This window comes from Populus alba, chromosome 17 (genome assembly GCF_005239225.2).
Source record: "Populus alba chromosome 17, ASM523922v2, whole genome shotgun sequence".
Classification (NCBI taxonomy): domain Eukaryota; kingdom Viridiplantae; phylum Streptophyta; class Magnoliopsida; order Malpighiales; family Salicaceae; genus Populus; species Populus alba.
The window spans coordinates 222,434-249,082 of NC_133300.1; the positions used below are offsets into that span (position 1 = coordinate 222,434).

General features: G+C 35.2%; 5 protein-coding genes across 8 annotated transcripts; 3 read left to right on the forward strand and 2 right to left on the reverse strand.

Moving 5' to 3' along the window:
• Positions 1-473: 473 nt before the first annotated feature.
• On the reverse strand, positions 474-6,613 carry LOC118056092 (poly(ADP-ribose) glycohydrolase 1). 2 transcript variants are annotated; one of them, XM_035068197.2, is made up of 11 exons: positions 6,322-6,613; positions 5,669-5,854; positions 5,307-5,410; positions 4,420-4,624; positions 4,168-4,272; positions 3,846-3,964; positions 2,609-2,752; positions 1,569-1,710; positions 1,205-1,411; positions 856-918; positions 474-716 (listed from the first exon to the last, which is right to left on the reverse strand). In XM_035068197.2, the coding sequence occupies exons 1-11, from the start codon at positions 6,580-6,582 to the stop codon at positions 543-545; spliced, it is 1,710 nt and encodes a 569-aa protein (XP_034924088.1). In that variant the 5' UTR covers positions 6,583-6,613; the 3' UTR covers positions 474-542. The 2 variants fall into 2 exon arrangements, with proteins under 2 accessions (XP_034924088.1, XP_034924089.1); XM_035068198.2 differs by lacking the exon at positions 2,609-2,752.
• Positions 6,614-9,376: 2,763 nt separating this feature from the next.
• LOC118056090 (4-hydroxy-tetrahydrodipicolinate reductase 2, chloroplastic) lies at positions 9,377-12,568 on the reverse strand. Its single transcript, XM_035068195.2, has 9 exons — positions 12,371-12,568; positions 12,110-12,172; positions 11,716-11,953; positions 11,153-11,286; positions 10,977-11,051; positions 10,773-10,871; positions 10,357-10,466; positions 10,177-10,264; positions 9,377-9,867 (listed from the first exon to the last, which is right to left on the reverse strand). Exons 1-9 carry the CDS (start codon positions 12,470-12,472, stop codon positions 9,799-9,801), a joined length of 978 nt encoding a protein of 325 aa, XP_034924086.1. The 5' UTR covers positions 12,473-12,568; the 3' UTR covers positions 9,377-9,798.
• Positions 12,569-12,744: 176 nt separating this feature from the next.
• LOC118056091 (6,7-dimethyl-8-ribityllumazine synthase, chloroplastic) lies at positions 12,745-16,234 on the forward strand. Its single transcript, XM_035068196.2, has 8 exons — positions 12,745-12,987; positions 13,181-13,299; positions 13,390-13,485; positions 13,589-13,684; positions 13,841-13,919; positions 14,473-14,519; positions 14,620-14,679; positions 15,892-16,234. Exons 1-8 carry the CDS (start codon positions 12,855-12,857, stop codon positions 15,928-15,930), a joined length of 669 nt encoding a protein of 222 aa, XP_034924087.1. The 5' UTR covers positions 12,745-12,854; the 3' UTR covers positions 15,931-16,234.
• A 39-nt stretch (positions 16,235-16,273) lies between these two features.
• Positions 16,274-20,192, forward strand: LOC118056089 (inactive glucose-1-phosphate adenylyltransferase small subunit 2, chloroplastic). Of its 2 annotated transcripts, none has more exons than XM_035068193.2 (9): positions 16,274-17,242; positions 17,346-17,636; positions 17,757-18,008; positions 18,108-18,275; positions 18,409-18,512; positions 18,603-18,714; positions 18,863-18,961; positions 19,066-19,191; positions 19,388-20,192. In XM_035068193.2, exons 1-9 carry the CDS (start codon positions 17,057-17,059, stop codon positions 19,502-19,504), a joined length of 1,455 nt encoding a protein of 484 aa, XP_034924084.1. In that variant the 5' UTR covers positions 16,274-17,056; the 3' UTR covers positions 19,505-20,192. The 2 variants fall into 2 exon arrangements, with proteins under 2 accessions (XP_034924084.1, XP_034924085.1); XM_035068194.2 differs by having other exon boundaries at positions 19,066-19,278; positions 19,388-19,495.
• Positions 20,193-20,355: 163 nt separating this feature from the next.
• LOC118056088 (RAP domain-containing protein, chloroplastic) lies at positions 20,356-23,019 on the forward strand. Of its 2 annotated transcripts, XM_035068192.2 has the most exons (4): positions 20,356-20,493; positions 20,691-22,452; positions 22,543-22,625; positions 22,779-23,019. In XM_035068192.2, the coding sequence occupies exons 2-4, from the start codon at positions 20,733-20,735 to the stop codon at positions 22,878-22,880; spliced, it is 1,905 nt and encodes a 634-aa protein (XP_034924083.1). In that variant the 5' UTR covers positions 20,356-20,493; positions 20,691-20,732; the 3' UTR covers positions 22,881-23,019. The 2 variants fall into 2 exon arrangements, with proteins under 2 accessions (XP_034924083.1, XP_034924082.1); XM_035068191.2 differs by having other exon boundaries at positions 20,365-22,452.
• Positions 23,020-26,649: the final 3,630 nt, after the last annotated feature.

Here is a 26,649-nt window from a genome sequence, read left to right on the forward strand (position 1 = left end):
ACATTAAAGATGCTTTTATAGTGGAAATGGTTTTGCCAGTCTCCGGGTTTTTACATGTCGTACAAATCATGGATCAATCAAATTTTATTGGGTTTTTGTTTATCCAATCTTTTATTTTAATCAAACCAGTCTAACCACTAAATTGACGAGATCCCGGATGAATCTAAGTTCAGATTTAATATCTATGGGCTCAGGTGGACAAAACTACCTAGATGCAGACAGGAAGAATAATGAATACAGGGGGTTGAATTAAAAATACATCCTGGTCAAATAATTATTATTTTAAACCCCAAACCTAAAAAAGAAGAAGAAGAAGATAAATAAAGGGTGAAACATGATTTTCCCTATGCTAGCATGACTTGGTTTTCAAGATTATCTACATCTTTGAATTTACAAGGCAAGGCAAGCATTTTCAGATATTCATCAACAACTAGTGCAAAGTTTCATTTCTTTCGCGGAGAGAACACATGGAATATGAAATATTAAAAAAGAAACTAAGCAGTTGATTACATTGTTAAAAAAATGGAAAAACAACAGAAAAATTAAGGTGTACTTGTCAAATTTGACATCTTAGCATCGTGAGCAAATAGGGTAGGAAGCAACCATGCAAAGAAACCCAAGTTAGTTTCCTTGTTGAATCTCCGAGAAGAGTACTCCACCAGCATATTCCAAAGGTCTCCCACCGTCCATTCATGTGACAGAATCCATTGACTCACCTGCAGAACAATAACTGTATTCAGCAACAGCATGGCTTTGAACATAGAATATAAAAATTACAAAGACTGTAGTTTAAGCTTAATCAATTTCTTGGAGTGAATTGTTTCTGCTTTCATCGCTTAATTTTACTGCAAGTACCTGATTCAGGTTCTGCAACGATTTAATGCCAAATGTGTAGTACGAAACAGAAGGTCTTGCTGCCTGAAACAAATGCACCTTGGTTAAAGAAATCTCGGTATGGAACAGGAGGAAGGTAAGCTGGAGGAGATAGAAGTTTCGCTAGCAGTGGCAACACACAAATTACTAGTAATTTCATAATGGTTTATGTTATACATAAATTATGTGCATGTTCGTGATGGTAATCCTACAGCTGTTTGGCAACCAATATCTCCTACAGCAGGTCAAGATGCTAAAGCTGCTGCTACAAACCGGCACGCATCAACTTCCCTACACAGCTTTTGCAAGTAGAGCTCGATAAAAAGATTACCTGGGAAGCTGCAAGCCACTGAATCATGGTCTTTAGTTCAGGATCTCCACCAAAAGCTCCGCACCCCCAATTCCCTGTAGCAATACCGATTTTATCTTCAAGGTCAAGACACCAACTACCCTTCTTGTCAGAATATCCAATCACTTGGTTTATATATTCTCCTCTGTTCATTGCAATTTCAACAGAAGTTGAGGGGGCTTCATCCATCTATTTCCAAGCATAACAACAAGAATTGAGAAAGAAACATAATAATGGAAGAACCAGATCAATCATTTTGTGCATGGGCAGGTTCATATCATTCTGACTATGAAAAATAAAAAGACAATGAAAAGCAAAATGCTCAGAAAACTGGTGGAGATCGCACCGGAAAGTCCTTCACCACAACATTAGTGTCTTTATCAGTTTCCATACACTGAGAACCTTGTGAGCCACCATCTTGAAACGGGCTTTTGTGATGGTCACAATTAGATTGATCCAAAAAGCCACAGAATGCCTTGTTAGCCTCCCTGCCAAAACCAAACGAGTAGGACTCAGAGAAATTAACAAAATCAACTAAAAACCCTCCTTGGCAATCAGATTGCACATAAATCCTGACTGTTCGACAAGATAGTGAGCCATCAGTCTCACAGGCTGCATATTTAGGCAAGGAAGCCATGTAGAAAGATAAACAAACAATCTAAAATGCAACAGGTCTCTCAAAGTTAGTTTCATCATTCTACACAATTTAACAACTTCACTTGAAAAAAATTTATTATATGATAAATTCTAAAGCAGCATTTAGAAGGCATGCCAAATTATTGGTTATGTATGAGTAATGAATTTCAACCACTGTCACCAAGGACAAGTTCATCTATTTCAGAATCGAAGCTACTTTCAAAGGTGTTTTCACAAAACATTGTTAAAAGCTCTACACAGGAAGAGGAGGGGGGCACAGGAGCATACTATTTTCCCAAACCACACTTAGAATTTCAGATTTTATCTTCCTGAATTCTCAATTAAGAAAGCTGTAGAAAACAACATTGAGTTCCTTGATTGTGTTCCTATTAAACAAACACTGATAGAGCATGTTGTAAATTGGAAAGTTATTTTTTTATTTTTTCTCAAAAGAAAATCACAACAACTTTCATGGAGGTTCACTCAACATGCACAACCATTTGGTGTGCATGGAAAAGTCTAAATGGAACAACATGAAATTAGAAGAGAGTCATGTTGTTTCGAGCACCCACCACTTGTCACATGTTCATCCTTTTTTTATTCTAGTTTTGTTGAGAAATACTATTTGTCATGTTGATAACTCACATATGGAACCATGTCACACTCTTCTATAAGTTCTCTCAAAGAAAAACCTTCCTTTCAATTCCATATGCAAGTCTGTGTGGCACTGGAAAACCAAATTTCACATACCGAAGCAGGTATGTGCACTTATATTGTCTCATCCCTGCCCTGCATAATGCATCAATGGCAACAATCCTGGTTTTACATCTTCTGAAACCATCAACATTCCTTTTGTCCACATGGTCACCAGAAAAACAAAAAGAAGAGGCGTACCTGCAGCAGTCAAAGAGGAGACTGATAAGAAATTGACTGCAACATTAGTTAACTGAAATCAATATTCCATTCTTACGGAAATGCTTGTTATTTCAAATTCAGCACATAAAAAGAAAAGTTTGTATCTCAACGTTAATAAAGGAAGGATAACAAACAAGTATAATCGTAAGCTAGTTAATCAATGGTTAAAAGTTTACCATTGTGTAAAAATAGTTACATTTGAACCAACAGGTATAAAAAACAGATATAAAGATAAAACCTCCACAAAAGCTGCCTACATATTAATTCATGATGATACTCATAATATGTCATCACAAAAACATTAGGTTGACATTTTGGAGAGTATGACTAAAACACCTATAGATGATCATATATTGCACAAATCCATCAAGTTATATGGAATAAGTCATTTTAATTTCTTAACATTTCTTGCTTACAGCATGCATCAGCATGTAGGATTCCACAAAGTAAAGAAAGCACCTGCACATGATATCTAATTTCTCATACAAAAATGGAATGGGTTACTTAATTTAACAAATATGATTTCAGTTCCAAATAAGTGTTTTGGTGTGAGCCAAAACACACAAACAAAAAGGTGCACCCTAGAAATACACACCGTTTGGACTATGATCATTTCAGTTCCACACGTTGTTATCTGATTTCTCATACACACACTAAGAAAACATCAGAAATGGAATGGGTTCCCTGTTTTGGCAAACATGGTTTCAGTTCCAAATAAGTGTTTTGGTGGGAGCCAAAACACAAAAAAGAAAGGAGTGCCCTAGAAACACACACCTTCAACCATGATAGTTACATTGGATAGCTCCACATGTTGAGACTGACAAGGCTGTTAACCCACCAACAAGAACTCATCACAAGATGATTAATTTTCGATTGTTTTAAATCAAATCTGTGCACTATACCTATACCCCAGTTTATACACACCAATTCATATGACCCAAGAAACTAATTCATCAATGAATACATGCCTACATATCATACTATTGTGATTCAAGTAACAAATAAAACAGATATACTGCTTGATGGTATATTTAAAGTCAAGTTTTGAAGTTCTCCACCAAGTTATCCTCACCCTGTGTAGTTTGAGAATCTTTCAGCACCAACAATTTCAATCGCCTCATTGTCTTCCATGCAAGGTAAGAAAAGCATTCCAGCAATTAACTCAGGACTGATCATGAACCGTATCTCTTCCTACAAAAGATGATAAAGCAACAAAATATCCTCAATATTAGTTAAGTAATATGGCAAGAAGATAACAGCAATTTTAACATGACAATAAGGAAAAAAATATGCAAGAAACAATTGAAGAAATGAAGTGTTGTGTGAATAAATGGACTAATTTGAGTATCAACCATAACCGATTTGACATCAACAGTCCATAAAAAAGTTCATACCTGCAAGCAGCCACTACGAAGAGCACCACCTCCGAGATACTTGTTAGCAAAATCAACTTCAAGAGCTCCATTGGATTGGTCTTCTATGAAGCCTGAACTATGGACCTAGAAAGATGAAACGACCAACTAACAAGTAAATGCCACAAATCAAGAATGAAATTAAACAAATTACTGGATTAGGTTGATAATTTTCCGCTGATTGTTTAAATTTGAACTTTGGCTAGCTATGCATGAATCCATTTATTAACTTACCTCAAAAGGGCAGAGAGAAACAACAGATTTGCTCCAAAAATCTGCCTCGGGATAAGAAACACACAAAGGAAGTTGTTCTAAAAGAAGAACCTTCCTCTCAAAGGAGACAAAGCCCTCAGGCATAGATGAACATATCCTTTCAAAATAATGCATAATACACTTTATTTTGTTCTCCTGCTTTTTACTGTAACTCTCATATATATCCCTGAGAAGCACTGAAGTGTCAGATGGATTTATTTTCCAGGTCAAGGAAAAAAGTTTAAAATGAGTCTTCAGTTAAACATTGACAAGGTGAACTGAATTATAGAAGCAAAACCAATTGGTAAATAGCATTCAGTAAAACTTTGATTTACTCGACAATAAAATGTGGCATAAAAGCATCCAGCAGAGATTGTTTGTGTAACACTGTACAGTTAGTGAACTGCCTGGTCTTAAGTATATGGATTTTGGAGATCCTAAGCAATTGTCTTCAACAGTCTGATCGTACAAAATATAGAGAAGATGACATGAGAAGACGTGAACATTATTCCTTCTATCTTTCAGAACTGTTTTACTAAATTCTTTCTTATATAATAAGGTTCAAGTTCCAGAATACATTTGCATCTTCTATGAAATACAGTAGCCTACAACAAAATACCTAAACCTCCAGCATGAAGTAATTATTTGTCTCAATTAGTTTCCTTTTGGACACAATACTGGTCATTTGACTCTTCATGAAAAATACCATCCCCATGTGATAAAAAGAATGAATAGACCGAAATGATAATAAAGTGGGACCATAGCTAGCCTAGGTAATTACAATTTTTAGGTCTAGTGCCGACAGCTCATATTTATTACATGATGCATGAGTTCAAGATGTCCACAAAAGAAAGCTGAAGGTCACATACTCAAACAAATTATCAAAATTTATTGTTGGAAGACGTTTTGAACCTCTATCAGAGACAGGAAACAAACAAAAGAACGCACATGTGAGGAGAGCAGCAACCAATTCCTGAAGAGCAGCATTGATTGACATAATCAGTTTCTGATGTTGTAAATGAAGAAATGCTTTTCTAAGTGCAGAATGAAATTGTAATTTAAAAAAGGATATTCAAAAGATAACAAGAAGCCGTTTGCAACATCCTACAGATTAAGTGTCACCGTGCTATTTTTATTACCAAATGAAATTCACTTGATGCATTTTAAGCAAAATTTGAATCCAATAAAAGAATAATATTTGAGAAAAGAAAAACCAAACACGCTGAGATACCTGGCCAAGGAACACTATGCCAGCTTCTTGTGAACCCAACAAGCGAAGGCCAGTTCCGACACCATTAAACAAGTAATCAGCATCTTGATAGTGAGACTCTAAAAGAGATGGCAATCTCAAGAGCAAGTTAGCCAACGCTGGGACAACCTCTTCAAACCATTTTGAAGCCTCTGCCCGGGAAATTAGCTGCATTGAACTCCTACAAATTCAGCATAACATCTAAGGGAAAATTTATTTACTGATCTTAGCATGATAACATGCAAACTAAAACGATTTGCTAGGCATCAGTTCATGCATATGAAAATACAAAATAAAAAATCAACAGAAAGCTCAAAACTTTATGAAAAATGCGTACACACCATACAAAACCAACTAAGAAGAATTGAGAAATGATGGGGTTTTTTCTCAAAATAACTCTCCTAGACTGAAATTTGCAACATATCCTTCTTAGCTCACCCATTCAACTACTTTTCTGTCAAATTTCAAAACTTTGTACATAATGAATCAAATATAAAGCAAGCGAAATAATGGGCTTTTTCAACTCTTCTTTTATGGAAGTTTGAAAAATTTTAACCATTGAAGCTTGAAAGACGCAATAAAAATGAGAGAACCCAGAAAAGAAAAGGGAAAACCGAGTTAAGTTTAAAGGTTACCTCGTCAAAGAAGAGAGCATAACCTCCATGGGCAAAAGGAGCGACAGGTTGCAGAGAAGGGAGAGCAAGAGAATCTCTGATATGGGAAATGGCATTGAAAAGCAGTTCACCTGAGTCAACTTTGCTGTAAAGAGGTCCTTTTGAGAGGGTTTCGAGTGATTTAACCACTTGGGATGGCCAAAACAGATTTGATGAGCCAAGTAGTAAAGGCAGAAACGGTAGCATCGACTTCAAATCTTCTCTGTTCACCATTCCCTCCATCTATCTCCCTCTCCCTCTCCCTCTCCCCTCGTCTCTGGAATATTTCAGCTTTATTTTAAAATGTTTTTTTAATATATATTCAAATAATATTTTTTATTTTTTTAAAATAATCTAAAAACAATAAAAAAAAAATCAAAACAATAATACATGTTCCTCTCTTTTCTTATTTTTGTGTTCAATTAAATTTTTTATTTTATTTTAGAATGATACCTTATAACTTTTATTCAAAAAAATATATGAGTTAATTCATTCAAATTAAAAATATTAAAAATTATAAAATAAAATATATAAAAGTTTGTGCCAATTTATTCAGATGGAAAGAATTGAAAATTAAAAAAGAAAAATCATTGTAATTATTTTTTTTTAATTTGTATTTAAGATTATAGTACAAGGTATTTTTTATAATGATTTTTCACATAAAAATATATTAAAATAAATTTTTTAAAATTTTAACACATCAAAACCTTTAAAAAATATTAATTTAATATTTTTTAAAACCAAAAAAAAAAAAAAACATAAATAAAAACACTTTCAAACACATCTTTAAACTTTTATTCATCTTGCTAGATAAAAAAGGTGTAATTCCTTATTTTTATAATGTCAAACTAAGTCCTCTCTTTCCAAAATGATTTTAAAGATACACATTTCACGTTAATTAATAATTTTAAAAATATATAAGTTTAGGGTAATTAAAACCAAGTATAACAAAAAAAAAAATTGTAGAAACATTATTTCTAAGACACGTGACATTGTGGACAACAATTATATTTTTACCATTTTTTCTAAAAACAAAAACAGCAAACAAACAACATCTTATCAATTTTAAAAGTGAATTGATATTTTTACAAGGATCATTTAAAATTATTAAATTTCATCAAGGATAATTTGAGATTTTATTTTATAAATAGTAAAACTACAACAATAACCTTAAAAGTAAAAATTAGTGAAATTTACATGAAAATTTTTCTTTATTATTTCCTAGTTGTAAACAATCAATTAGAATATTTTTTTCAGATTGGTAAAATAGTTAAATTTAACCCGGATAAAAAATAGATGAAATGAAATTTTTTAAAAAAAATACTAGATAAAATAGGTAGATATAATTGAAACAAAAAGGGCTAAAATAGCATTAAAATTTAAAAGAGAAATAGTTTAGTGAGAAAAAAAATAAAAATAAAAGAAACAATTGGGTCAATATGTAACTAGCCAAAAATTGAAGTATAAAAACACCATTTTTACTTTTTTAGAGTATATTTGATATTACGATAGCTGTTGTGGTTGTGGTTTGAAAAAGGTTGTTTTATAAAAAGTATTTTTTTAGTTGAGGCTGGTTTGAAAAAATAGATGTTTGGTTAAAATTGTAGTTGAAATTGAGGTTGAAGAAAAAATAGTTTAATGTGTTTGATTAAGAATGCTTTTGAAATTGAGATTATAAAATAATTTTAAAAAACATATATTAATATTAATGGTTTTTAATTTAAATATTGTGGATTTAACTATTGTTATTACATCATGAAATAAATCATACTTTATATATAAAAAATTACTTTTAAAAAAATTATCTACAATTCCATTACGTACAAAATTCATCCGACAAGAACTACAAAATTAAGTAAAATATTATCAAGAATAAAATTAAGATTACAGTACGAGTAAATTTAATCCACCTTAAACTAATTAAAAAAAATAAAAAAAAATTGTTGTTCACATTCACGTGAACAGTGCGAATGAAATCAATTAACTACACAGGTTTTTCAAAAAAAAAAAAAAACACGATTCAACATTTTGTCGCGAGTAGGAAGCATCTCTTAGCTGCTTCCCCTTTTTCTTGTGTTTCAAATGCAGCAGACCGTGGAACTCATGAACAGTAACAAGTGTTTGTTAATTAACAAAACAGCTTGCAAAGTAAAACCACAGGAAACATGGACGTTACCACGATTCTTAGTGTTATGATTTGTCACTAGAGGGAGAATAAAAAGGATTTAGGGTTATTGTCAAATATTATTTTGTTCAATTCATCTATTATGGTTACCTTTTTGTAATCATATTATTAGATTACCCAATCCTATTGGATCCAAAAAAATTAATCATCTAAGTCATAAAATTTCCCTTTTTATTTAAAAATATACGATCTAAGCATTTTTTTTCACATTAAAAAAAAATTGGCCAGTCATTCCCACAGTATAGAGCAGGGCACCGATTTAGTTGATCCTAATTTTTGAACAAAAAAAATCCAGGGACATGCCTTTCTTTATAGTTATGTTCAATTAAATTAGTGATTATCTTTTTAAAAAACTTGAATTAGTATAGCAAAATATTTTTTTATGCTTTCCTTGTAGAAGATTAGAAACAAAATAATTTGGATTAAAATTAAAGATAAAACACACAGATTTATAATCAAATTCAACTTATTTAGTGCCATCCAAAAGAGAAACAAAAATATTTAGTGCCTTGTGGAACTCGAATCACGATTTTGTGCTTAGATGCAGAACACGGACCATTTCGCAATCAAGCACGGCTGTGCTTCTCGCAGATTATCGGACACAAAATGCAGGCAAGGGCTTGATGCACCACTAGAAGAAAACCATATCGATCCCACTCTTGAAGAAGGGCAGGTGAAGTACAAGAAATACACTTACAGGGCAAGCAACTTCTGAAATTAGATTTAAGCTTGTTTGTTTGTTATTATGGCCAACCCGTTGCTTTTGAAGCGGCCAACCGGGTGGTTGACCGCAGTAACAAACCGCCTCTTATTAATCACTGAACCATGGTTTTTCCCTGTAACCCTTTCGAGTTCTTCAATCCCAGACATTGTATTGCGCAATGGTTCAACTAGAACAGTCATTGATAGGCATGCCTCAAAAAGTTGCCGTGAAAACTAGTTAAGAAACAAAAGCAATTAACATTCCCTCACTAGTATCAAAATCCAAACTTGCCTGCACTACAGCATTATTATCCTCCTTGTACATCGCAAAAAAGATGATACTCCAACTCGCTTTCCACACTTGTAGCTCAAGTTTTTCTTGCAGGCTTGGGAGCACTACCCTGATCTCTGTGCCGCAGCAGACATCCGATTCAGGTTTAGCTAAGTCTGCCTAAGCCTTCAATCAATTTTCAGAGAGTGCTCATTGGATTAAACTATGTAGCCAATGGAAGTTCCATTGCAAGATTGGATGAAATTGGAGTGGGAAGCTAGCTTGTTGCCTCCATTGCAATTTATCTCATGTTACCCTCCCGCAAGACATCAATCATATCGTAGATCCGCTTGTCAGCCTTTGATTGAATCTGCGTTTTAATCACATTAAAATTACTACCGGCAATCAACTTCGAAACATCACATTGAAATTACTACTGACAATCAACTTCGAAACCACAGCTAAATTTCTCAATAACATATGTATTCTCAGAACGTTTTATCATAGGATCTTCAAATAGTGAAACTACCAAAGAAGAGCAGTGAGGTAGAAGAGGTAGTGATTACAAGAGCTGAGCAATAAAAATTGGCAAAAGAGGTTTTATGTCAAGGAGCTATCCTATTATGAATATAACTAAATTAAATCTTAAGTATGAGAGGAGGATTTGAAGCATTGTCACCTTCTTAGCAAGGAAAAGTACAGCATCAACTGTACCCTCAGCATAGATTGATCTACCGCACACATTATGTTGAAACTCAAATGAAACACTGCACGAAAAGAAATCCAAAAGATAATTGTTTTAAAAAAAGAAAAAAATAACAGAATTCAAATAAAAATGAGAACGAATATTTGTTATTACGTTTTATCAGGTGATGACAGATAATACAAATGAAATGCATGACCAGACAAATACTCCTCTGGAACTCCCACCAACTGCACTTGTTCCTTGGGATCTCGGATCATTTCTATCTGAACAGTCAGCAAAAAATCATATTAAAAAGACAGTACATTTTTTTGGGAGGTGGACACAGCATAGGACCAAATCTTCAATGAAAACACTTATAAGACAACATGGTTGAGTGTGAAGTTTAAAACCAGAAAAGATGTGCCAAACAAGGGCTGGTAATAAAAGTATTATGACTTAACCTCATGACCAAATTTCAATTTTTTTTGTAATCATGTCAAGTTTCAACTTTTACATGAAAACCAAGCAAATGAAGCATGAAATTCACTATTTTCATGAAGATATAAGAATAAGTTATGCTTTAATACCACCTGATCATCAAAAGACACCCCCAATTTCTTGAAGCAAGAAATGACAGCCTTGGCAGTTCCAGACGTGTCCAGCTTTCCTGCTTGATGGGACTCCTTCACCTAAAAATTAAATAAGTTTATCAGCAATATTAGCACCACTGACAACAAACTCAAGTGAGGAAGGGAACTTCTTTTCCAAAAGGGAATCAATGCAGAAAGACATACATGAAGGGAGTATCCAGAGAATGCACCAGGAAATTGCTCAGCCATAATCTCCATGGCTGCAAGAAATGCAACCACCTATCAAAAAGAAATAACCCATTAGTACGGAGAACATGATAACTTACAGCATCAGGATCTATTACATTTCACAACCCGTTCGAGGCACTCAATCCCATCACCTGTTTCCCCATTTGTGGCGAGATTACTGCATAAACTTTTGAGGCATCCACAGTCTTATATAATATATCCCTATCGCCACCAGTAGTTCCCATCACAAATGGCACCCCAACTCTGCAATACAGATCTGCATTATCTACACATTACAAAAAGAAAGGTCAAAAGATTAAAAGATGATCAACAAAAGAAAGAACAAAATCACAACAGGAAGCTTCACAATGTCTGTAATATTATAACACATGATGAATTATGAAACTTTTTCAACATGAATGGATTAGCTTTTTCCATGCAATTCTAACATTAAAAATCCTAGATGCAAGAGAAAACTAAAAGAATTGAAAAAAAAAAAAAAACTTTAATTATGATATCCATATCCCATTTTTGGCAGCACCAAAATATTTTCTTTTCAGGTAGCAAAGGTTGCCAACAAAAAATTCCATTTTGAACTCAGAGTAAAATACCAAATCTATGAATTTCAGACTTGAACTACCACGAGAACTCTCTTCTGGATAATAATTAAAATTTCTTTTCTGTTTCAAGAGTCAATAGCTCCAAGAAATTTTACCATTCACCAAATCAGGCACAGTGTAATCCACCACAATCATGCTCGGATACTCATCATAGAGAGACGCAAGCACGCTTTCTCTTTCAGAAGGACCATGAATTTTAATCTCATTCCCAAAAACTTCCACAGTATTACCAGCCTCCTTTTCCGGGCCAAATGATTTTGGAAGAATTTGAAGTCCAGCAGAATTCGCTGCCAATATGACAGAACTCCCCATTTTTCCATTACAGCCATTTACCTCAAATTAACAAAATAATACAAATTAATAACATCCAAAGTCAATTTTCCCCTAATCACCATAATGACGAAACAATTCACGTCAGCTAACCTAGTAAAAAGAAAAAAAATACAATATAATCATAAATAAATAAATAAAAACAATACCGTATCATACCATGATAGGAACTGCAGTACTTTTGGTTGTCATGGACATTACAACCACAGAAGATCTCCGTTTCTGATGTCACAAAACAAAAATATGTTTATGTACTAAAGGGTGTTTGCTAACTTAGCTTGTTAAAGTTTCATTTTTTTCCATTGCCCTCTTAGTCTATATTGATTTATACAGCAAGCAAACAAAAAAGAAGTAAGATCTTTGATTATGAAAACAATACAATGAAAGCAGTAACATGATAGCCCCAGCTTTTTACATTACCTGATAATGGTTGGTGAAGAAACTAGTTCCATTAGAGCTAAGTGGGTTGCTAAGATAGAGTGGCTTCAATGGTTCACAAATCACTGCCCCTTGAATCCACATTTTTCGCTCAAGAAGAAGGATGAGAAGGAGACGGGGAGGGTTTTTTTTGTTTTTTTTTTTTTAGGGTTTTAGGGGTACTTTGTATGGTGTGGTTGGCATAGTGCCACTAGTCAAATAGTTCACAATTCACTAGATCGATACAAAAAAAAAAAAAAGGGAACTATACTGACATCAAATGGGCTTTTTGTAAGGAAAAAAATGGACTTTATGTTAGCAACCAACAAACAAAACCCGGGTTCGGATCTAACGTTATTAATAATTTAATATCGAAACCACCATGATATATATACTCCAGATAGAGTGAGGTCAAGTAGGGTTTTGAATAGTCAAGGTTCTTCCCATTTTCTCTTGTCAATCTTAAGAGAATCAAAAGAAAAAGGAAATGGTTTTACTGTCTGCTTCAACGAAAGATTTATTATCGAATTCTGTTCACTTTTTTCATCATCAAAATCGAAGCTTTTCGCCTCTCTATCGGAAACCAACACAGCTCTCTTTTTCCTCATCATCTTCTATTGGTCAGTCATTTCTATTCAATCCAAATTACTAGCTATAATAGTTGTGAAAGATGTTAATTTCATTTTCTTAGTCATTGGGATCCAACCCTGCTGTAATTTTTTATTGTTAATGCTAGACTTTTTTTTTTTTTTTTTTTTTGTATTCAGCCATGAAAGATCATTTATTTGTGATGTGAATTTCAAAACTTTTCAGGGTTTGGGACGACTAGCATTGGCTTTGAGAGGAAAGAGCGGTCGTCCATTGTGGAAACAGCAGCTGTTAGGCATTTGGAAGGCTCAGTTACCAAAACTGAGGGGTTTCGCTTTGCACTCGTAAGTTTCTCTGCTTTTCTGTTTATTTAGGCTTTCATTTGAATTGATTTTCCTTATGTTGACATTGATTACTGGAAACGACAATCTAAGGTCGTGGCTAGGTTCAATGAGATTATTACCAGGCCACTTTTAGAAGGAGCTGTTGCAACTTTCAAGAAATATTCAGTCAAAGAAGAAGACATTGATGTATGCAAACTGTTTATTTGAGAAGCTATTTTTTTCAAATTTGTTTTCTTTTTGTTAGTGAATTTTGATAAGGGTGTGGTTGTTTTATTATGTTTCTCATCAGGTTGTATGGGTTCCTGGTAGTTTTGAAATAGGCATTGTTGCAGAAAGGTTAGGCAAGTCAGGAAAATATCATGCAGTGGTGTGTATTGGAGCTGTGGTATGAATGATTTCTCTTCATTACCTTGAAACAAGTTGCTATTTGATGGAAGTATTTTGGTGTTATGAGGGGTGGCTTCCTCCTCATTTTACTTTCCTTGAAGTACTACTTCCAGGCTGGCCTAGTATGTGAATTATTTTTTGTTGATGATGGTAGGTAAGAGGTGACACCACTCACTATGATGCTGTTGCTAATTCAGCAGCATCTGGTGTGCTTTCTGCTGGTTTAAATTCAGGTTGGTGTTTACACTTTTCGCTGGTTTTATTGCGTGGTTTTGAAACTCTGTTGACCAAGGTTCAAAGGGTTTGTCCTTCACTATAGTAATTATCTTGTTATATACAAGTTTCTGTAACACATTATGCCATATAATAAAGTAAATGTCGAAATGCACCATGGGCTCAAAGATGGAAACAGACACAGATGAAGAGTGGTTGAAGTTGTCATTATTGCATCAAATATCACTGTGGTGTGTATAATACTTTTCAAAACTGATAAAACACCATCTCTTCTTTTGTTCTTCACACACCACACACAAGTGTGTACACGGTTGCATACGACCAACTTTAATTCTTCAGGTGTCATTTAGCATCAATATGCTCTGTTTCTGCCTAACTCTTTTATAACTGAAAAATTGCTTTCTCCTTTAATGTAACATAACATGCATGCTTTGTCAACCCTTGAGGAAATGATCTGGCAGGTAGCTGTATACCAGTTTACTGCTGCTCTCTCCAATTCTGTTGAAAGGCTTCACAGTGAAAACTTATAATACTCTCTTGATGAATTTGCAGGGGTTCCATGTATATTTGGTGTTCTGACATGCGAGGACATGGAACAGGTAAACTTGTGAAAGAAGCATTTGAATAAAACAAAAGCACGCTTCATAGGTTTTTTTCCGAGAATGTTTCATCTGAAATCGTTTGTTTTGATAAATGCAGGCGATAAATCGAGCTGGTGGCAAATCTGGGAATAAGGGTGCTGAGGCTGCTTTGACAGCTGTAAGTTGATTGTGTTGGATTTACATTATTAATGCTTGGGATAAGTACATGTACTGATTAATTATTTTCTAGTATTTAGTTTTCTGTCTTCTTCCATCTTACATGTTATTAATTTCTTCCTTGATTTTCTTTGGTATATCTTTCTGTTTATCAAATCTTCTTGTGGGATAGGAGGTTGAGAAAAGTATTCATCTAATTTGTTGTCAATGGACGATATATTTTCTTTTAACATAATAAACTTTTTAGAGGTGTAGTGAGTGGTTCAAAGAAATGTTGTCTAGTTGCTCAGCCAAGGCAATTGTCCTTTAGGTTCATGTTTCATATTCTACATTTTTTCAATGCTTGCAATAGGTTCAATAGGCTTTGGCACATGGTTTCAATGTGCGGGTTTTTGTGATTTGAAACCCTGGTCTGGCCTGACGAGTTGAACCCAGGCCTTGGCTGGGTTTCAAATCACAAAAAATTCAGGCTTGCAATTAGCCCGGTCAAACCAAGGCGACCTACCAAGTCAACCCAAAACCCGAGTGACCTGGCATAACCTGAGTGAGATCTTTTTTTTTTAATAAACCCAAAAAATATAAAATTAATTTATAAATATTTAGTCTCACATATTTATTTTTTTATAGCTTATATCCACATGAATTGTTTATTAACTTTTCAATGTGGGATAACTATATATAGTCTATATCTATATGGATTGTTTCTTAACCTTTTAATGTTGGATAACTATAAATGGTTATATCCACATAGATTGTTTCTTAATTTTTTAATGTGGGATACCTATATTACACTTCACTTTTTTTCTATAACTTACATTCACATGAATTGTTTTTTTATATTTCAATATAGGATAATTATACATAACCTACATCCACATGGATTGTTTCTTAAGTTTTTAATATGGGATAAGTATATTACACTTAATAATTTTTTATAGCCTATTTCTAAATGAATTGTTTCTTAACTTTTTAATGCGAAATAACTATGTTACACTTTACATTTTCTTTTTTTATAGTCTACATCAACATGTATTGTTTCAAAACTTTTTCATATGAGATAATTCCTTTTGCTTGTAATGTGTTTCTTTCCCAAGTTCATTTTGTTCTTATCACACCATGGTTATTTCCTTTTGCTTGTAATGTAACATGGCGAGTTGGAGTTTTTTTATTGGATAATTCTTATTAATTTTCGGTTAATTTTTTTCGTTTGCAGATTGAGATGGCATCCTTGTTTGAGCACCATCTAAAGTAACAAGACTGTTACTTTGAGGAGAGTTGTAAGAAATCCTTTATCCCTCCTGGGAAATGACTGTACTGTGTAGATTTCTTTTTCTTTAAAACAGTTGAAATTTTTATGTGCTGAGAAGTTAGTGAAAAAATAAAAATGCAGCCTAAATATCTCAGACGATAGTCAGCTATTTGTCGGCTGCAAGAAATTGACTTCATACCAGAACTTGCACTGGCAATGGAAGATAGCATGTTTGATGTTGTAAAAACACAGAACTATGCTAACTGCTCATTTGCCTTAACATGTCAAATGGATGTGTTTTTTTTTTTTTTCCTCTGTTACTTCTTTGGGGAACCATGTGTGCATGTCAAATTGCTGCAACTGGCAGCAATTTGTCTCATACTTTATTTCCCCATGTCTCCTCACCCATGGGGAACTCTGCCATAATATTTCATGAACAGAACTGCCATAACACTTTCACCTCGGCCATCTTGTTTCCCCATGAAGATTGTGGGTGAGCAGAGGAGTGAAACAGAGACAGAAAGGGAGGCTGTTGGCCAGTACACCGTGAAGCTGAGACAATACCTCCCTTGATAGCCACTCTATTCCAGAATGCCAGACACTGGCTATTGCCCTTCAAGATTCGTTCTAAAACTAAATGACCGAATAACCCCCCCTCTCTTTTTCAGTAAAACAAAGGACAGGGGAAGAGGAACTGCGAACCATCTCAGAAGGGCATAAGGACGTTGCGGTAATTCTATTGGAAGGTTTAATGTTACTGTATTAGTTGTATTAAGCACCATTGATTTGGCTAATCCTAACAAACAAAGTGAACGAAACGCAATCAAGCCAAGGAATAAAGAGAAAAAAAAGGCAACACGAAGCTTAGAACCTAAGTTAAACATAGTATCGCAAACATGCAAGCTGCCCACATGGACCATGAAAGATTGTCATTTTGTACGGCATTCGGCTAGTTTTTGATCTGCAGGTACAAGCCACGCAAGGAAGATTTATCTTTTTTCATAGCAGCTTGGAAGAAATGAAAATATTCTCCTCCATTAGTCTCTATATACCTTGAAAGATCATAATTTTGATTAAGGGTTCATCTTCTTTCATTGATACATCATATAGTCAATTGTTCTCTATTGACATGGCGATATTGCAGCTTTCTAGTTCCAACCCTGTAAATCCCCAAGCAAAGCACTGCATCCTTGAATTGGCTCATAGTCGTCGAAAACACTTGTCAACTTTCTCTTCTTTCTCTTTGCCAAGTTTGTTCATATCCAATTCTCAGCAACCTCAACATCCCATATCATCATTCCCTCAAGTAAATCAGGTCTATTTTTCTTTCGTATGTTGCCTTAGTTTCTAATGTACTTTTTGCCAGGATTTTGCAAATGCTTATATGTGAATAATATTTGAGAATTCATTTATGGCAGAGTGTTGCAGCTATTGTATTTGGAGATGGATCAGAGTCAAGGCTCTATCCATTGACAAAAAGAAGATCAGAAGGCGCCATTCCCATTGGAGCAAATTACAGAATCGTTGATGCAGTTATTAGCAACTGTATTAACAGTAACATAAACAAGATATATGCTCTAACACAATATAATTCTACTTCTCTCAATTCTCACCTCTCTAGAGCATATGCTGGCTTAGGCCTCGGCAAAGACGGGTTTGTTGAAGTGATTGCGGCATATCAGAGTCTAGAAGACCAAGGCTGGTTTCAGGTCTGATAGCTTATCTACTTCTGTAACACATGCGTATTCGATGCTTATAGCTTCTACTCAATGAGGGGCAGCTATGGTCGGCAAAGCCAATGTGATCATTTCTGTTTCTTTTTGTACTAGGGAACTGCTGATGCAATGAGAAGGTGCTTGTGGGTACTGGAAGAGTACCCAGTGTCTGAGTTTCTGGTCCTTCCTGGCCATCATCTCTACAGAATGGACTACCAGAAACTAGTAAAGGCCCATCGAAGTAGCCAGGCCGATATAACCATTGCAGCTTTGAATTCAATAAGAGATCAAGATCCTGGTTTTGGCATATTAAAAGTGAATTCTCGAAATGAAGTTACAGAGTTCGATGTGAAGTCAGAGAGGGCAGTAAGTTGATTTTAGTAAATATTATTTTCCTCCTAAAAGTTTCGAACCCGCGACTCCTGTGGGGATCGTGTTCTCTAAAGAATCTCTCCTAAAATTCAGGTCCAAAGTTCCCAAGCATTCAATGATAATGGTTGTAGGCAGCTATCCAGCATGGGGATCTATCTTGTTAATAGAGACATTATGAGCAAGTCTCTAAACGAATACTTCCCCGAGGCAAATGACTTCGGAACTGAAGTAATACCCGGCACAATATCGATTGGAATGAAGGTCAGGCTGGAGTTAGCTAATTAAGCATTAACTTTTACACTAACTATGTTTGCTTTGTCCAAAAATATGCTTCATGTTTCCTTCTCTTCCATGAGCTTTCATTGAGAAAGTTCTTATTATGTGCATGGAGCAGGTTCAAGCTTATGAATTTGATGGATACTGGGAGGACATGAGTAGCATTGCAGCATTTTATCAAGCAAACATGGAGTGCATAAAGAGATTAAACATGGGATACAAGTCAGTAATTTTTCTTCCTGGAAGGATGGAAGTATAACACCTATAATGGCCTCTCATCAGCTAACACAAACTTCATTCCTTTCCTGACAGCTTCTACGATAAAGATGCTCCTCTATACACCATGCCTCGCTATCTGCCTCCGACTACTGTAACCGATGCTGCCATCACAGAAAGTGTGGTTGGAGATGGTTGTATCCTTGATGTAAGAATAACTTTTCCATCAGCCTCCTATGTTTCTCCCTTTTGCTCGAAGTAAGGAATATGATGTCATAGATTGTGTTGTATCTTGTTTCTGAATCTCGTCATGCTTTATTTTCTTGGAAATATCTTTTTGGTCTTTCTAAGAATAGAGGTGCAAGATCAAAGGAACAGTAGTTGGTATGAGGACAATCATTAGAGAGAAGGCCATAATTGAAGATTCAATCATCATGGGTTCTGATATCTATCAAGTAAGAGAGAGCTATTGAAAGCAACTTTCATTTTTAGTTTTCCTAAAGCAACACAAGTATGTACATTTAGTGATGATACTAACTGAGATGTGGATGCTCAACAGAAAAACTATATCCAAAAAAGTGGCAAGGATCAGAAGGGCATGTTGATTCCGATAGGAATTGGCGATGAAACTCACATAAAGAAAGCTATTGTAGACAAGAATGCAAGGATTGGCAGAAATGTAATGGTATGTAGAATCATAAACATAGCCAAACTAATCCAAAGCCAAAACAAGTGATGTACACAAAAATACAATTGCTTTCAGAATGTTAAGGTGCGAGTCTGAGACATTATTAAAACAGGATTGTTTGTCTCTGTGGGACTGAGTATTGAGTTCCTGTCATTCCTTACTGATGTAACATCTATGCAATTGTGTTCTGCAGATTATTAACAAAGACAATGTACAAGAATGCAACAGGGAAGCTGATGGCTACATAATCAGTGGAGGAATAGTGGTTGTCCTAGAGAGTGCAGTGATCCCAGATGGCAGCATTTTATGATATTGTTGAATGTTGAACAACAGGATCATCATTCATTTATTTCTCAAGCTGATTCTTTCATATAGTTAAAAACAAAAGTTAAACAAGATGTGCAATGCCATTTTCGTGTGGGGGGGGGGGGGGGGGATGAGCAATCTCACTGCCACTTCCACCTAAAATGTCATTCAATATGGAATTTACAATGAAGTTTGATTCTTTCAGTGATTTTTCTACACTTATGAACTTGAGACTTTTCACACATTTTACTTGCTTAAATTATTTGAAAATTTTCAACTGTATCTGCAAAATATGTCTCACTAAGCACCATGTTTTAGAAATTAGGTTGGGCAAAAAATTCTTCCAGATACAACCCCTTTTTTTTAGATTTTAGAAATGGTTTGGTTAAGTTGTTGAAACCGTGTTTCACTTACAAAAAACATTGTTAATGTTTTTTGTGTGTGGTTGAAACGGAGTTTCAAATACATACCAGGCCTTAATTATAAGCTAGACCTAACTAATTAATTAATCCTTATTGTTTTAAAATCCAAACTTTAATTCCTCTATTTTTAAATTTATTTATAATTTAGTCTTTTGTTAATTTTATGAACTTTTTCAATATATTTTATTTTTTCCTTGAAAAATAGAATACATAAAGAGAAGTATTTAGGGAAATTGTGTTAGGAAAAGGAAGTTTTAGAGCAAAACGCTACTAAATTGACAACAGTAGTTAAGGGATTATTAGATTAATTCTGATAACAAAAGGACTAATTTGATGATTCTGAAAACTATTAGGAGTAATAATTAACTCAAGCAAGGGCACGAAAACGGCTAAAGCTGAAAAACAAAAGCAAATCCCAAGTCTTATCCGACATGTAAAAATAGTTGCGGGGCACTTTCTTCTCTTTCGTCCACTCCACAGTGATAACTCTGCTAATACTTGCCAGCACTTGAAGAAGGATAGAGCAATAATTCCTTCTCCATCCAGTCCACCAGTGGGTTTCCTTTGATGGGTATGTTTTGTTTTCTCAAAAATTGATGATTTCTCTTCATGGCCATTGTTAGGACTGCATTATCTTTGAGCTGTTTATTTCTTTTCATGCTTTCTTTGCTCTTTGTTTATTTCTCTTAAAGAAAGATATATTCTTTAAAGAGAATTATAAGTATGAAAGGGTTACTAAACACCTTCCCTCAACATGGTTTCTTAAAGCCCTTCATTTTCAGTCCAAAAACAAGTTATAATATTCCAGTGATGAAAGCTGGAACTGGGTTTATGTATGGAAGACTTGAAGTGGGTTTCTCTAGAGGGACGAAGACAAAGTGTGTGTATTTAAGTAGAGATAGTGTTGTTAGCAGTGAAGGAGTTGTTGATAGTGATAAGGATAAGGAAGATGAGGATTGGAAATTGGAGTTTCTCGGGGAGCTTGATCCATTGGGTTGTCAAGCATCTAAGAAGAAGAAAAAGCAACAAAATTCAGGATTGCTGAAAGATACTGATGGGATGGATTGGTGTTTGAGGGCGAGAAAGGTTGCCCTCAAGTCGATTGAGGCGAGGGGGTTGAGTCAGAGAATGGAAGATTTGATTAATGTAAAGAAGAAGAAAAAGAAAAGGAATAAGAAAAAGTTGGTTGGTAAGGTTAAGAAAGTTAAGGACTTTGAAGAGGATGATTTGGATTTTGATTTGGACGAAGGTGTTGAATTGGAAGATGATGATGCTGACCTTAAAAGGATGGTGAGTATGTTAGGGGATGGCATGTTTCAAGAAAGGAAAGAGAAGACCATGGAAGAGTTTCTTCAGAGGCTATCCCAATTCTCTGGACCTTCTGATCGTAAGAAAGAGGTTAACTTGAATAGAGCGATTGTGGAAGCACAGACTGCAGAGGAAGTTTTGGAAATCACTGCTGAGATGATTATGGCTGTTGGGAAGGGGTTGAGTCCTTCACCGCTATCCCCATTGAATATTGCCACTGCACTTCATCGAATTGCTAAGAACATGGAGAAGGTTTCAATGATGAATACTCGTAGGTTGGCATTTGCTCGACAGAAAGAGGTGTCGATGCTGGTAGGTATTGCTATGACAGCATTGCCTGAATGTTCAGCGCAAGGTATCTCAAATATTTCTTGGGCATTGTCTAAGATAGGAGGGGAGCTACTTTACTTGTCGGAAATGGATAGAGTTGCAGAGGTGGCCTTAACCAAGGTTGGGGAGTTTAATTCACAGAATGTTGCTAATGTCGCTGGTGCTTTTGCTTCAATGCAGCACTCTGCTCCTGATCTATTTTCAGCATTATCAAAAAGGGGCTCCGAGATAATTCATACTTTCCAAGAGCAGGAGCTTGCTCAGGTTTTGTGGGCTTTTGCGTCTCTGTATGAGCCAGCTGACTCTTTGCTTGATGCCTTGGATACTGTTTTCAAAAATGCAAACCAACTTGAATGCTCCTTAAAGACTAAAACATCATACTCTGATGAGGAGAGAAGCAATGAAGACAGTGGAGATCTCGATGCAGAAGGACGTCTACGGTCTCCAGTGCTCAGTTTTAATAGGGATCAGCTTGGGAATATAGCTTGGTCATATGCTGTTCTTGGACAATTGGATCGAATTTTCTTTTCAAATGTGTGGAGAACTCTGAGCCATTTTGAGGAGCAAAGGCTTTCAGAGCAATATAGAGAGGATATCATGTTTGCTTCTCAGGCTCATCTTGTGAATCAATGCTTGAAGCTTGAGTACCCGCATCTTAGGTTGTCTCTTGGGGACAATCTGGAGGAGAAAATTGCTCGTGCTGGAAAAACTAAGAGGTTTAATCAGAAAACAACTTCATCATTTCAGAAGGAAGTTGCTCGGCTTCTCGTCAGCACTGGCCTTGATTGGGTGAGAGAATATGTTGTGGATGGGTACACTGTGGATGCTGTTGTGGTTGATAAGAAAATTGCTTTGGAGATAGATGGACCAACTCATTTCTCCAGGAATACTGGTTGGTACCTTTGCCAAGTTTACAATGATTATCTATTATTTCACACTCAGCTACCTAGCTTTTGTTTATTTATCCTGTTATATACTGCAGGGATGCCTTTAGGACATACCATGCTGAAACGGAGGTACATTGCTGCTGCTGGTTGGAACGTGGTATCATTGTCTCATCAAGAGGTGAGTTCCTCCTAAAATCTCACCATCCAGAAAGCATCAGTATTACATGTATTTATGATGATGGGTGGCAGTATTATTATTTTTTATTTATGAACAACTGAATTCTGATAGTTTGTATCTATGGATGTGGTTGTTGATGTTTGATTGATGCAGTGGGAGGAAATAGAAGGAAGTTATGAGCAGCAAGAGTACCTGAGAGAAATCCTCAAGGAGCATATAGGTGAAGACAGGAGTAGAAGCAGCAAAGATGAATAATCATCAAGGGAATGAAATGATGGAAAGTTTTTTTGCTAGATAAGATAAATGTAGTGCTTACTACTATTATTGATTTGTTGAATGTTTATGACAACAAACAGGCATGCATAAATAAATAAAAGCACTACCTTGGCTTCTATTTTTTTTTCTTAGTTCAGTACTCGTAATCAATCAATCAAAGTAAGAATTCAAGAAATAAGCTGTCTTCCCAGCTGTGTTGTGCTAATATATATTATATACAAGTACTTGAAATTGTTTGACAAGTCATGAGTGAAGAAGCATTGCATTAATATGAAAGAACAAGAAAAAGAAATTGAATGAAGGTATTCGCTTGTGGAATGTGTTCGCTTCTTCTGACAAGCAGCAAATAGGTGATAGAGATGCCGAGGAGAAAGATGAAGACAAGGGTGGATTTATTGGTAAGGTGAAGGACTCCATTCATGACATTGGTGGAAAGATTGCGGAGGGAGCTATTGGCATTGGGAAGCCAACTGCCGATGTTACTGCCATTCACGTCCCCTCCATCAACCTTGACAAAGCCGACATTGTTGTTGATGTGCTCATCAAAAGCCCTGCCCCTGCCCCTCCATCAACTGCCGATATCGACTACTTCATTGAGAGTGATTCAAGGAAACGTGATAAAAATGGAAAGATCTACTAAAATTGATAAATATGGAAATAGTTACATTGATGTTCCCATCACCTTCAGGCCTAAGGACTTTGGTTCTGCACTTTGGGACATCATTATAGGAAAAGGCACCGGTCACACCATGAAAGGGCATATTAATGCGGACACTCCTTTCAGAGCTATGAAGTTTCCCATCAGCAAGGAGGGTGCCACAACCATACTCAAGATGAACAAAGAAGACGGTGCCAATGATGATGAGGTATGGTAACTGTTTTTGTTTGCTAGATTCTTCATTGTTACATCAGATTTTTGATTGGCTAGATTGAAAATCCTGCTCAACATTGTCTTACTTTCATTTCATAGCTTTTACGGTCTCAGCAGACAGTGTAGGTTAAGACAGTTTGTATCTGCAAATCGTTACTTCTCTTGCCTCGCTTCTTAATGACTTCATGATCCTTTCTCAACGTCTAGTTGTGTTGTGCCTTGTTCTTACTCATAATTGGTTGGGTGATTTGCTTTACATTGCACAGTTGGTTGCACAAGTTGTCACTATCCAACAATACAATCAGATAAATGTATGACCACTGTGTGAGCTAAGATGGTGAGAACTGCTGCTGCTATAGTAGCGGTGCCATTTGCAGTACTGTATCGTTTTCTATGTTCTAACTGTGAACAAACAGAGATGTAAGTTTCGAGGAATCAAGAACAGGGCAGGCAGTGCTGAAGCAACACGGCGGGTGTCGGCGCTGGAGGAACATCAAGTCATGTCCATCACAAAATGAATTCCATTCCACTCACAAATTATTGCATACAATACAATCGTCTTTCATGGATCATGCTTGGCTAGCCTGCTAAAATGTCATTTCCTCCAGGCAAGAGCCTACATACGGGTCAGTTCTCATTACTCGGTTGGTTGGGTTGGTCCCATTGTTGCGAAAAAAGCACAGCAATTATTGATGATAATTACAATAATAAATAAGCTAGAAAAAACATGGTTCGATAATATACCTGCATTTATAAAAGTAATGAATTTTTATATTCACTATATTAAAACAATATTACATTATATATTTATAATAGACCTTAAATTGTCAAAAAAAAATCATATTCATTCAAGAAGTATTAATAATTTTTTAATAATACCCCTTTACCTTATCATTAAAAAGAATTAGAACATCTTTTTTATTTGAAAATCATTTTAAAAAACATGATAGAAAACATCTGAAAGCCACCATTGATTTCACGGTGCAAGCACAGTATGCTGTGAAATGACAGGGTCCAATCACTCTGGATACTGCCATGGCCGGGATCACCCCTGCTTGCCCACCTTTTGGATTTCTAAAGATTTCCACTACTTTTTTCTTTTTGCCCTAAAGAAGATCCTCCAAGATCTTTGAAGCACATGGTCTTTATATTTAGAAAATTCCTGGTGCCATGGCAATTCCAGTCACTGTAGAGAATGAAGAAGCACAAAACAATCGTCCAAGTTCAACCACTTAATTTGTCTGGCAACCCTTTGGTGCTAGCTCAACAACAACATGAATGAAGCTTCCATGGAGCTTCATTAGGTCTCCTTGCAGCATCTTTCGCAAACCTTATGTCACTCGTTTAAGGTCTGACGTTTATTATTCAATGCCAGCACTCCAAGAACTCCCTATCTTATTGTCAAGTTCTGTCTCGAAAACATACTCCATAAACACAGACAACACTGCATGTTTTTGAAGATGAAAGTTGCAGTCATCGTCGAGCAAAAGTGACCATCGAAGGGACTACCGGCCAAAAACGAGAAATGGGTTGGAATTCAATCAACATAGTAGGTGCCCTGACAATAAGACCGCAATTTCAAGAATGTTTTGAGGTTCTTGCACGGGATATTTGGACTACGTACTTGTTTCTATGGGGAGATTTAGACACCTTAATTAATGGATCCTACTAGTTAGAAAATATAGATATATAATTAATCAATATTAACAGATACACTAAAACATGTTTTATCTTTCAATATTATATTTTTTTTATTGAATTATCTACTTTCACGGATCGCTACTTTAATGGATTAACTCGGTTGAATTAATTAAAAATTAAATTTTAAATTTTTTTTATTTTTTTTATATGAAATTATCCGGTTTTATGACTCAAAATACGAGTTGACAAGTTAATTCGGGTTTTTTTAATCGATATTTCTTTTCATTGCATTCTTTAATATTAGATTGATTGGAAATTAGGCTTTATAATTTATTTTGATTTGTTTTCAATAGGGTTATTATAGTCTCATAACCAGGGTCAATGACTTAACATGTTAATCTGGGTTGATCCAAATCAATTCAATATATTATTATCTTAATACTAAAAAAGATATCATCTTAAAATAATTTTTAGTCAAACTATGTTTTTACAGGTCGTCAGAATTGTTTTTAAACCAACAAAGTTGACCAAGCCACATTGAATCAACCACATATTATTACAATTTATTTTTTTTTATTTAAGAAAAACATTAGCAATATCTAAATGTTTTTTTAATATTAAAGAAAAATTTAGCTTAATGCAGGGCAATAATGTGCAGTGTTCTTTTTATTTTTAATGTCCATGGAAACATGGTCGGTTGATAAACAGTGGTTTTGGTCTTGATTAGTTGAAGAGAAGCGAATGGAACCATGGGCGAAACCGTGGTGTGGTGGGAGCTTGGAAAGGTCAGCAAATCCAATTCTAAAATCACAGAAATAGGCAAGTTGGTATGGAAGTGATGTGATGCATTGAATCAAAGAAGGAAGGATGATTTTTCAAGTATGGATTCCACGTGGCATCTTCCCATTTGTTGACACCTAACACTTCACCATCTCTCTTGGTCCACTTGACATCTTCTAGAATAAAAATATTGTAAAAGCTAGCCTTCCATCTTTGAAAAACCCTAGCTAGGGCACCACTATTTATTCACATTATTAAACTTGGTAATCCTATTTTGCCTTGAAAAATAACTTAGCTCTAGTCCTAATATGATAACTACTTTGACTCTGCCCAAAAGACTTAAACACTTAAACCTAACCTCTACAGTTATTAAAGTATTTTCACGTGGAATATTTATCCTTTCTAAATTGATTATATGTTTTTTCATATCTTAAATGGAAAATAAAACAACTAAAA